The 13,204-nt window shown below is 40.0% G+C and overlaps 1 protein-coding gene across 1 annotated transcript in view; it reads right to left on the bottom strand.

Moving 5' to 3' along the window:
• Positions 1–13,204, bottom strand: part of si:dkey-112m2.1 (transmembrane protein 132C) — a 122,043-nt gene that overhangs the window by 72,271 nt on the left and 36,568 nt on the right. The window contains 1 exon segment of the mRNA XM_063889825.1: positions 7,122–8,049. Within this exon segment, the coding sequence (XP_063745895.1) occupies positions 7,122–8,049 (928 nt within the window).

The raw sequence follows: 13,204 nt of genomic DNA, 5'->3' as shown, positions 1-13,204 counted from the left end.
CAAGCATGTAATTGTCGGGGAGAGAGGGGGACCAAACCACAGTTAGCCAGCAGTGATTATTCTGCCAGGACCGCTCCGCTACATAATCCCACCATGTTTGTCAACCCCTCCAGCCCCACATATATCATCTTCAACTCCGATTGCAGGAGCTGGAGTAAACAGTGTTGCTCAAGTTGGAGTTGAAGTGTTGCCTGGAGATGTTAACAACAGTGTGATAAGTAAAGGATTTGCAGCAGCTGTTCCAAAAAAACATGTCCCCACTGAAAACTTGGTACCCCAGTATTTTTCAGTTTTTTAAAAGTAGCTGGATTGCATTCGGCTTCAACAATGCTGTGAGAAAATTCTCGATTGGAATCCAGAATGTTGTGATCGTAGTTTTAAAATGCCAATGCTGACATTCTAGTCTTTATTTTGCCTATATTTTATATTGGACATTTGTTTTTTCTTCAGTAAGTCATGGTTGTTATTGTAGTTAAATCAAGTTTTGTATGTAAAAAAAAATACATATGGGGGGCCATGTAGTAGGGTTTGGTACCCAAAGGGTCAGAGGGTTTTCCAATCGCTACAGTATCGGTAATACATATTATCAAGAGCACATATTTATGAGCAACAATTCATTATGGTGGATGCTATACGTGTTAAGCACATTATCAACAAAAAATCACTCATATTCAAAGTGGTGTCAACTCAGTTAAGTTTGATTTGTAAGGGCTTGCAAAAACACACATTTGATTATGGTTGGAAGCCTCACGTCACTCATCATCTCCTGTTGGAAGGTTTCTTCATGTTCACCAACTTCCATGTTCCCTTCTTTCTCCAAGTTTTATTTGTCTATTCTTTCTTTCAAGATAGTTCAAACATATGCTTTTGCTTCATTCTGTATAGTCAAAGTTGAATGTGTGTGTATTTTAATGGTCAGCACCTCATTATTTGTGAGACTATGATTAGTGTGAATTCAAGAATGGCAGCGTCCATGAGTCATAGCCACATGTTAACTGAGCTACAGCAGCAAAATATTTGCTTTGTTATCTTTGTAAAAAGGACAACAAGCTAAAATGTAATTGTGAACTGTCATGTGCAACTGTCTAATAAGCCAGAGATTGCATTTCTACCAAAGGTAATTTGTAAACTTAATTAAAACAGTCAGAATCTCACAATTAAAATGACATAGTTTTAAAGTATTTGGGATGTTTTTTGATATTTTATTGTAGGTAATTTATGCCTGAATCAAATGAAAAGAGTTATTCAGTCTTGTCTCTTGCATCTGAAAAACATCTTTGAGTGATTTCGAATATTGTCTTGCTCTTTCACATTCTTATTTAGTTCCAGCTATGAAGGTTGTTAGCCATCTGCAGCTGATTCACATTGCAGCAGACTAATGAGTGTGGCTCAGAAAAGTGGTGTTGATGCGGACATTTGAGATACAACTTCCTCAATTGAAGCAAAAAGCTTTAATGCTTGCTTGATGGATATGTTCTCACCATGGTGAAAAACAACCAATTTGGTGGGGGGATTCTTCTCCATTGGCTGCCGAACCTGCCTTTACCACGCTGATGATCAGCATAAATTACTGAGCCAAAATAGTTTTCATGTCTGCTCCATGGGTAGGAATCAACAGTGATTGTTGCTTCATTGATTTGTTTTCCCCACCCTGTTGTGAATCAGTCAGGCTCAAAGACCGACTGTGAGCCTTGATCAATCAATGTGGATACGGATAATAAGCTCAAAACCCATATACAGCTGGATATTTGTGAGTTAAAAAGCTGTCTATGCAGATAAGGTTTCACTCAATGTGACATAAATAGACTTGAAGCGTAATAAAAAGATGGGGGGGGTCCCGTGAGACACAGAGCCACTGTCACTTTCTCTCTAGATCAACCACAAGCAACTGAACCTTTTTTGTTTTTGATTTATTTAGCTCCATACGCCCTTGAGCATAACATGGAAGACAGTCAATTAAAACAATTTAATAACTAAAAATGAAAATAAAAGTTACGACGGTGAGATCTGGGTGTAAAGGGTGACAACCGCTATTCAGTCATCTATCTAGCTTTTTTGTATTTAAGATTGAGTGGTATCTTTATTAAGGATGAAACATCTTAAAAGGCTGGATACACTCTTCATTACCTACCACGCATATTTCTTATACTCTCTGTAATCCTATCACTATACCAGACATGGAGCACCACTCTCTCGGGAGAACACAACTCCAGTTCCCTTTATTCCTCGGCTGCCCTTCTAAAAAGCCCACAAGACTTTCATAAGTTCAAAGCAACCAGAGAGAAAAAAAATCGAAGAAACCTTTGACCCTGTCGATACTGAAAGTCCTGGAGGCATGTGTCACTCTGAATGGTACGCAGCATTCGTAGGAGCCTCTGCCACGCTGCGGGATGACAAAATTCCCTTGGGGACATGTAGCCTTTTCCAAAGGCAGATGGACAGAGCAAAGAAGAAAAGCAGCAGTGAAAATGCAAGGGCAATACATTCCAGGCTGCTGCTGTCGAATAAATTCATCTGTTGATGAAATTCAAGAGGAGAAAAGTGATGGAAAATCATTATGGTAGAAAAATACAAGGATTTAAATTACTTGCTGTGGGCAACTGGTGATTGCTTTGTGGTGGCAGAGCCCAATAGAGAATGGTATCTAAATGGTGAAAACTCTCCCCGGGCTGCAGATGACTAATTACTTATTAATGAGGGGATGAGAAAAGTCTGTGCTTTCAAAGTAAACGCTGGTGAGCACGGTAGATCCGACCAAGCAAACAGAAAGAGGGAGATGGGTAAAGAAGGGCAGGGTACATTGAGAAAGTTTTAATTTTAAAATAAGAGTCTTCCAAATATTTAAAGATAAAATGGCAAAGGAGGTTTTTTTGATACAGCACAAAGAAGGGGAACATTTCAAGCTTAGGAAAAGCTGGGAATATGAAAGGGAGGGAGAAAGGGCATATAGAGAGAGAGGGAGAGAAACCAAGGCAGAGTGGCATATGAAATACAAGGAGAGGTACAGATAAGTACAAAAATGGAAATGGAAAAAAGAGACATACCTATCTTGGGTGACCTTTACCAAGAACTGATTCCCAGAGTAGTGCAGTCAAGATAAGGCTAATACACTGGGGAGAACATCTTTCTTCCAACCTTTTCTCCTGCTGATATTTCAGCAAACATTGGCCAACAAACAACCAAAGTACAGGACCTGTAAACCGGAACCGTGTTAAGGATCAGAAACATCTGACACGAAGCACTGCATCATGTCCTAAAAATTCCAAGATAAATCTTTATTTATAGTCCAAACACTGAACCTGCTGCCTTCACAATCTAAATCCCTGAATAACAACACAAGTTGCTGAGTGTTTGGGATGGCACAGCGTGAAGAATCCCATACTTATACCTTCACACTCTCAGATATTAGCAATTCATTTGCATTCATCAGCAACACTGCCCCCGGGGGGATCTGTGGGAATATGTTGGATTGTTTAGTCAAATTTACAATACAGCTGGGGCAATTTATCTTTTGAAAAGCCTGTTAATTTGTTCAGGAGGAAATGGTGTTTTCATTTGCATGTTGAATAAGGAGTAGCTGGAGAACCGTTTTCTAACCTGTTACGCCACTCTCCATGGCTAATGAGGCAGGGAGCAGAGAATTACTGATTCCGCCGGGAGCCTTTAGCATGACAAACACAGCATGACTTTTCAGTTGGCTCTGGGCAGGTCCAGGCAATGGACGAGTGTGAGTGTGAGTGTGAGTGTTGGCATATCTGTGTGCACACATGCAAGTTTATGTGTGCATATTCATGACTCTGTCTGTGTTTTTCCAGCGGCTGAGGTCAAAAGCCTGCAATTACATTCACAATAATTAGATTAGTATGGAGAAGATCAAATACAGCCAATTAAACAATCAGACGAGAGAGAAAATGGGCATTAAAATAACTCTGTGGTTACTTGTTCTGATTTTGCTATGCGACCGAGGCAAATATGGGAATTGGTTTGTAGGATAACTTGTAGGATACATATTAAATGTTATCGCTCACATATGTTACGCCTCATGAGGCGCATCAATTATTCCTTCTTGATATTACAGCTTGCATAGTAGAGCGTTGGAAGTAATGCGATGCATGATTGTATAATCTCACGCTGTTGATATCCTAGCATGAGTCAAAGAATATTTGGATCTTTGACAGCTGACTGAAGATAATGAAAAGTGCAGCAGCTCCGAGTGAAGCCCTTAAACGAAAAGTCACATTTTATGATTTTTAGGAACTTACATTTTTTTATTATAAGCAGGAAACCAAAATGTACAAGGGACACATTTATTTGCATCATTGTTCTGTACTGTGTGTTTCCATGGTACCTTATGGGAAAATATGGGCCAGTCATTATGTAGCGTTCTTTGTCACATTGAAGGTTTTGTGTGTTTACATGTTTTGCAGCAACCTTTTTCTTTATTTGTTGTTCGGTGATTGGTCTCATCAGATATAAGTGGGGATGCGGAGGATAACAGGAAACCTTTTTTTATTGCAAAAACATTAAATATTAGTGCAGAACATGTTTTTTATTAACTGAAATAATAATAGTTGATTTACTGTTACCCAACCGTTTTCTTTCACCACCACTAGCCCTGCCCTAGTTTGTCTAATGTTAGATTTCAGCTAAGGATTTAAAGACTGAAATATTAGACCGTGACCCAAATGATGGAATGGTAATCCAACAAAATAAAATGTCAGTGTGCATGTAAGTCTGCTGATTGTATATGGTGCTCTCTAACAGGAAAACACAGCAGACTAATACGATATCCTCATTTTTAAATTGGGAAATATATTAGCCCTTGAAGATATGCTTCACATTAGAAGATTGACATTGGCAAAAGCAAAAAAAAAAAGAAGTCTCACTTTATATCTGGCTGAAGTTGGATCAGGTTTATAAAGAGCTTGACAAATTCAAGGTGTTCTGTGCATGTAAATGCGAGTAATCCTATGTCAATTAATTAATGAAGAGGATTATGCAACTCATTATTTCACCAAAGTCATAAATAGTTTAGCATCCTATCAAAAAAGTGCAAAACATAATGAAATTGAGAGAAAAGAAAGTCCCATGTTAAGCTTTTGCAAACAGGAGGAGGATGGGGGACGATAATGTGGGGAACAGAGAAACTCCAGAGAACATAAATACTTAATAATGCCTTAACCAATGGGAATAACTCACCAGAGTTATCATGGGGATTATAAAGTCCTGAAAGGGTATTTTCAAGTAACGTTTTTCTATTATCAGGAAATCTGTCAACTGAATTGAAAAGACATTGATCCACAGCAACATAAAAGCAAGGCACAACAAAACTGACGCAAGAAAAGTAATCAGCGCCCGCCTGTTCAATTACAGACTTTGGTTGGTGAGCTAGCAATCAAGTGGTGTAAAGTAGCATGTGATTTTCAAACTCTTTGAGGTCTAATCTTTTGGTTGCTAATGAGGTATTTTGGTTGAATTTAAAGTCTGCGCTATCCCAACGAAAACACATAAAAAACTTCTCAACGATCAGGGCGCAAACCTGGGGCAAAAAGGCCCTATAAGAAGAAATACCGCCTGCCTTTAAAGTTCCCATTTACACACATGCTGACAAATGTGATAAACACACACTGGGAGCGCTAATACTTCATGGGAGTTCATCATCGCTGGAGTGAGACGAAAAGCAATGAGGCTTTTTGGCAGATTTCCTGCTCACCCGTGGTTGACAAATTGCCAGGGCTCTCTGTCACAGCTCCACTTTGAGGCTGCTAACTGTTTCATCTGCCATGATTTAGATCTAAGGCATAAAAGTAGCTCCGTGGTATGCATATTCCGCACACCTTCATTTGCATCGCACAACATGGAGCAATTACAGTCAGTTTTAATGGTAATGTGTATGAGACAAAGCTCATTGAATCAATAATTACTTTTGAAGCTGTTTTGTGGAATCACCTCAGATACACATTTTACTCAGACAGGCAATTTTGAAGGTGAATACACGAAAACGATCATCATGAATAGCACAAGGGTGTAATTAAAGTGTTATCCAGTCAAAATAATCTCCCTCTAGATGCTGTGTTGAAGGTATTATAATTTAACTCTCTAAAATGACTTGTAAGGTCACAATAAACACAAACATTTTCTGTAGAAAGCTTAATCCATACCAATTAAAGAAAACAACATTTTATCTTTAGCCGCTAGAAAGCGTTGTAAAGAGGTCCCTAGCTACATGTGGTTATTAAAAGTTGTATTCAGATATGTGATAAGTCTGTGTAAGCAAAGTAAATAATACAAGAACACACTCTGTAAACATGAACTCCTAACTGTAAGCAGAATAATATACCATACATTTTTCAAACTTTACTCAACTTGATCATCTCTGCAATAGCTCGTGTTTCAATTTTCCAGAATACTTTGAAACGAGTCCCCATTATTTGTAATTAAAATGATGTTGTTTCACAAAAAAAAAAGGTCTGCGATCTAAAATTAACATTTACTAGCAGGAAAAGGATCTGAGGGTGTAGCCTGGCTGTGTTGTTTCCCACATTAAATCCAGGTAATTGATTAAATGAGGGCTCTCTTGGTTGGTCTCATCAACATTTCTTTTCATTTGTCGAATTCAGATTTTTCATAATGCAACATTATTTTTTGGAGTAGAAAAATGATCCAGATAAAAATGCTTATTGATGTTACCAATGCCGGCCAGTTGATTAACGGTGTCATGGCAACATTGTGAACTGGAGTCTGGTGTGGCAAATCACGAGTTTATCATGTGCACATTTTTCTAATCTCAAATGCCAGAGATTAATCCCCGGTTTTGCCAACAGCAGATTATTTTGATTTAACAAGCTGTTGTAAGTAATGTCTCCCAGCCACCATAGTGAATACATGATGGGACTACAACTGTGTCGCCTACAAACTGTGAAATGTATTTTACAAACCTACAGGCTGTAGATTACCCTGTATGACTCATTTTAATTTATGAGTCAGACAAACAATGACTAAGAATATCCTTCTATTTAATGTAACTCCTTGATGCGTGATGATGGCTGTTTAAATGAGTTTGGATAATATAAGTAGAGCAGCGCTTTAAACTGTGTTCTCTAAGGAGGAGATTGACTCACCTGAGGGTGAATATTGGCACTAGGGAAAGCGTAGACAGAGCCAGAAAAGTAGAGACTGTTTCTCTCTGCCGGATCGGTTTGGAGGGAGCCATCACCATAAAGTTATTGTCCAGCTTCAGCTCAGACAGCGGCTGAAACAGCCTGACGCTGCCGATGCGCTGCATTGGTGTATGCCCTGCGTAATAGCCCATCGGCCTCTGCTGATCTGGGTGCACAGAGCTGCCCTTTCTTGAATCCTCTGAGTTGCAGTCTCCACTGTCCGTGGTTTGAACCATGTAGTAGAGCTCCACAGGCGTTCCCTGGGCCTGCTCAGAGACCCTCTGTCTGCCCGGCCTTACTGTTGGCAGGCTGAACCAGCTGGCGAGGGGCTCAAGCTCAGCAACGCATATCCCCAGCTCACCTTTTAGCCTGCATGTCCCACGCACCTCTTGAGTCTCGTGAAAGGCGAACATCCTGACGCAGGGCAGCTTGTGGATGGCGCTGTAATCATCCCAGTCCCTTCCCGCAATGTAGAACAACACTTGGACCTTTGGCCAACTGGGGTGAATCCTCTCGCTGATAATATAGGTGTGGACCTTCCAGTTGAATGTAAAGAGAGGTGGCGATGATGATGATGATGTTGGCACTGATGATGTAGCGAAGGTGGGGGTGTTGAATGGCCCCGGCAGCGTCTGCAGCAGATCCAGAGGGACTGGCTGCTGGACGGACAGCGGCCCATAGCTAGCGTTGACAAAGGGCATCTGCCGGGCTTGGTGGATGAAGAAAGACTCGGTGCGAGCCTGCAGGCTGGAGTTCCTCATTAAGTCTTGGTTGGCCTCCTGTAGGAAGAACACCGACTCCGCATTGAAAATCTTGTAGTTGACAGGTAGATAGATTGGCATGGGGCCGTACCTCTGGAGGCCCTCCAGGATCACCTTGCTATCCACCACTGAAAAAAAGAGGAAAAGACAAAGAAGGAAATGTTATCTCACCGCTAACCTTTGTTGCAACAGCAGAGGTAAATGCATCTGGAGTAATCCATTTCTGGTCATGCTTCACGGTACTTATTGTTGAAGATGCATTGTCTAAACCCTATCAACAAAACCTGAGCCAGGTGTGAAATCAACGAGGAGAATGAGGAAAATTGGAGAAAATAATTCACGACCTGGATGGCAGCACTACACATTTAAAAAACATTTGCATGCTTTGCCTGAAGCAATCATATCTACAGTCGGTTCTAGCGGTGAATGTGAAATGGTTTGTTGGAGGCATTTCCGAATGCTATCACCTTCATGAGCCGCTGCTCTTATTTAAAATAATTTGTTTGAACACTTGCGTCTTTCTGAGTCTCTTGCTTATCAGTCCTGCCCACGTTCCCTCCAACTCTCAAACCTTTTCATGGTGACAATCTGTTTATCTCTTCATTAATTTCTCTGTCCTTGCATTTTCTCTCTCTCTCTCTTCCTGTTTTGACTTGATCTCCACTCTCCTTCCTGAATCCCTTCCTCTGCTGTTGCAATCTCTTATTAATTATTAGGGATGCCAAATCTGAGTTTCTCTGTCCCCATATCGAAACCTTTGTCCATTGGTCGACACTAAGTACTGATGTTAAATTAATAAGTAGTATGCTTTACTGTGAGAAAGTGACTGGCATCTGGACTTAGACAAAAAGATACTGAATTATTTATATTGTGTACCAGCAAATTGATAAAAATCCTAAAAGAAATACATTCAAGTTTAAACCTTTTTACACTTTTCCTCAATTGCTTGGCAAGAATGAAACTACTATCTGCTAGAAATTCGTCATAACCTCCGTAAAACAGAACACGTCTTGTATAACACTCTCAAAGAAAGCCCCAAAACTCTATTGGATTAACTGTTTGAAACAAAGGCAACACATCCATTTGAAGCTGATAGAAATTACTTACTTGATTATATAACTCCTCTTTTTACACAACTCTGCAATCAACAATCAGTCTTTATTCGTCTAGAAGCCACCTCTGTGCTCTGAGTATTTCTGGGTTAGGGTGAACTTCTTTAGTGTCTCTTTTGTGAAGAAAGAATAGCAGAACAAAAGCTGTGACATAATGACTGTCTGAATGTGTGTAGTCCAGGTGCTTACTGTGCATCTCACATATCAACAACATGTCATGGGAACGGAAAGAACTGCACACAAGCATAAATGGAACCAAGTAAACTTTGAATTCTCAATACTAGGTGAAAAGTTCAGGAGCTGAGTGTGGATTTTTGGCTCCTGTAAAATAATATTTGGAGAATATAATAGAATGTATGCTATGGTGTCCCTGCTTGCCTTCTTTTGCAATGGTACTGCTGTAAAAACTGAATGTCATTGTGTCATTGAGTTAGCTGCGGACTACCATTTAAACCCTGTTATTTTAGCAACATTTTTTGTACATTTAAGGGATATTGGCACCATCAAATGTATGCCAAATTAGCTATTGACAGTTCTTATTTGCAATGTATGCCTAGATGTTCAGATAACTACCTCTGGATTTAAAAAAAAAGTGTTGTGTAATGTGCCATCAAGCTCAAAGTGTTAAGTTAAATTCCCTCCATTAGCTGTGTGCCACTTCTGCTGCCAACCAGAGATCAAAACTACAATGAATAACTTCCCATAGCCTCACAAATGATCTAAACCTCATGTCTCTGCCTACTCGCTTCCCCTTCAGCTATCCAAAGCCTCCCTCATAGGGAGACATGTCTCATGGTTTTAAAAGGTGTCTAAAAATGGATCTGTTTGGAATTGGTAGAAGAACTCTGTTAGTGATGCCCAACACTTGTTGTATAGAGCTTACTTTCTTACCAGTTCTGTTTACAGCCTCAGCTCACTCATGCCCATCCAACCCCACCTAATGTGGCTTTAAAACCTGCGTCAATCCCTCCTTCCCTTCATCCTGCAAATCATCCCCACCCCATGTTTCTCTCCAGATAGTGGGGCTGATAGAGTAGCCCATGAGAGCCCATTGATTTTCTGTCCCGTAGTCTCTGTGCTATTGGACATGTGGCATGGCAGTGAATTGTGACGATCCATGGCAGCCAAGCAATGAGTTGGGCCCGCCAGAGAGACACAACAGCATAAGACACAGAAGCAGCATCTCTGTAATATCATTATTTAATCTGAAGTTTGCTTTTAAGAGAACATGAAAATATTGAAAGCTTGAAACACTTCTGAAAATGACCTCACATCTATCTCAAAATCAATACCTCTTAAATTGAGTGTCATGAAAAGGGATATCATGTTGCCCTGCTCCAGGATATTTACAGAATTAGGGGAGACATTGGAGAGCTGCTAAAATGCAGTTTGTATTATCTTCCTCTTATTTGTTTGTGTTTTATCATCAGACGCTGTGTCTAACTGTAACACAGCCTAATGGGCGGCTTAATGAATCGAACTGATAATATATAATCCCTCTTCATCATTTCATGTCTGGAAAGCTGTATTTTGGTATATCACACAGGTCACAATGTGGAATGAAACTTCAATGGCAGGAGTAAAAAACTAAATCAAAGCATCCTTTTTTAAGACTATTTTGTTCCCAAATAATACAAACAATCTCCAAGACGTGTCTTCCTCAACTCTGAAAGTAATGTATGCTGCGGCCACATAGCTGAACCTAATTACAGACCTCTATTCCATATAGTAGTAGGCATCTCCCACTGATATGGGAGACAAAGATGTGAAAATAATAAGGAATCACAAATATAAATTGCACTATAACATAATCATTTTGTTTGTATTACACTTAATTCAAACTATCCAGAGTTAAACATTATCAAACTGCATCCCTGATGGGAGGAAGATACAAAAGATGTGAAGACCTCCACTGAGGTAGTTCACAGTTAGTGTCTACTTGTACCAAGTTTTGACTGAGAGAGTGATGTTTACCCTTTAAAATGACAAAATTCAACAATGTGTGGAGCAGTTGCTGGATCATGCTTACAGCACAGTGAGCCGATTCTCCTGTCCCTGTGATGTGACACACTGTCCTACTTTCCACTCACTATGACAGAGATGGAACTTAACACCTCATTATAGCTGGGAAAATGTTGTAATTTGTATCTTCAAATTTGGAATATGTCCCTTTCCATGACACCAATAGGACGATGTGAAAAGAGAGGCAAAGCCGGTGTGATTTGCAGCCCAGAGTTACCCTTGGATTTCATGTCGGCAGCTACTGTACTTGTAAATCATGTCTGCAGGACTGGTTCTGCAAATGAAAAAAGGGATGATTTGTGCTGATAACTTAACCCCTGTGGTAAATCCTGGTTGTAAACTCTCATGCAGGATTTCTTGGGCACTGCCAGTCCCTCAGGACGCGGGTCGAGGAGTCTGATCACATCACACATGCGGCTGAACTGAGCTGGCCTCATCATTAGACAGATTTTACATTCAGGATCTTGATGTTATATTAATGTAGTGTGAGCCGGGGTGCGGGGACTTGCCCAAAGGACTATGGGACTCCAAATTAAAATGCATTTAAAGTCTTTTCCATAGGATTGCTACAACATACAGCGAACAAACTTTTAAAATAAAGTCTCAAAATAGAATTAAAGCTCTCATGTCCCTGAGACAGCCATGTGTGGCTTTGAATTAAACCGTTTCTTATAATCACCTGTTCTCATCCCTGGCGACCTGAGTAGAACTTCACCCAAGAAATGTATAATCCCTTCATCTTGCCTCCCTCCCCCTCATCCTTGCTTTATCCTCCACCATGTGTGAATCTTGCAACCAGGCCCGGCTCAAACATGTTAAGTTGGCCTGACTTCAATATTACATGTGTCCTGATATAGAATATATTGGGAGAGAAGTGTTGGGATGATGGAGCTAAGTGGTGGGAATACAAACTGGAGATTGAGCATGGAAGTGGGAGGAAGTGGCAATGGTGGATTGTCTTCTTGTAAGTGTTCAGAGAAAGTCAAAAGATTACAGCACATTACATGCTTCCTTCACTGTAGGATTTAAAATAAGACTTGTTTTTCTTGTAGAGCCTTCACTAACACGGCAGAACATTGCTCTTGCCAGCTTCAGAAACACCTGTACAAGAGTTCATTGCTTTCAGACCCGCTGATGCAACTCTTACCGTCTCATTTCCCACTGTAAAATAAGAAACACAAAAAAACATGGCCAGTGATGAGGCTTTCATTGGAAATCTAATACAGGGTTCTGTCTTTTTATTCATTTCCTCTTTTTTTTTACAGTTTTTTTCTGTTGACCTCTCTGTTCAACGATCAAAGGAAAGGTCTGCCAATGTTCTGCATGTTACATCTTGTGGCAAAAAGCTAAAATACGACCAAAACCAGCAATTGGATAACCATTTCTAACAGGCAAAGCTAATTTAGCTTATAGCTTATGTGCGATAGAGCAAGTCACACAAATAGGTGACATTTCCCTTCCTTACTATTGGCACTGTAGTGTATTTATTCTCAATCCCTGTCATTGCCTGGTTTAGATTCATTCACATCTGAAATTAGACTTCCACAAATGGAATGTTATTTTGAATAGCATTTGCCGTTCATTTTATAGCAACCCCCCCCCCCCCCCCCCCCCCCGCTTTATGATCTTGAGTTGTTGGAGGAGCATGGGACATAAGATTTTCATTGCCAACATATATGTTGTATATGCTGTGCATATGACAAATGAAACCTTGAAACCTTGAAACCTCAAATGTCTCAGTAACAGGTTAACCTCCTGTACTTTCATGGTAACTTTGGTATAAACCATACCGACAGGCTAGTCCGTGAGTTTAGCGGTTGCTTGATTGAATTCATTGAAAGCAACAACATATCTAAAAAAGCTGTTTTTGAGCTCAGGCTAAACGATGTTACACCATTTATTATGTTGGCCTTGTGGAAAGTTCTGTCTTTTATGCTTGAATGATTTTTTCAGCACAAAAATGAGTCTATTCAATCTTTCAAACAAAACTCTTTGTGAGACATCTTTTTAGAAGCCTCTATGTCGTGCAAGTAAGATGGGACATAGCTGCTATTTGTTAGTTAATGAAAGAAGTAAAAATCAGCCGGTAATCATTCAAAGACACACTAATTATAACATGCCATTTTCATGCTTTTTGATGCTGTTACTA

The sequence above is a fragment of the Eleginops maclovinus genome, chromosome 8 (assembly GCF_036324505.1).
Source record: "Eleginops maclovinus isolate JMC-PN-2008 ecotype Puerto Natales chromosome 8, JC_Emac_rtc_rv5, whole genome shotgun sequence".
NCBI lineage: Eukaryota > Metazoa > Chordata > Actinopteri > Perciformes > Eleginopidae > Eleginops > Eleginops maclovinus.
Note: the sequence above shows the minus strand (reverse complement) of the source record. Positions and strands in the feature narration are given on the sequence as shown.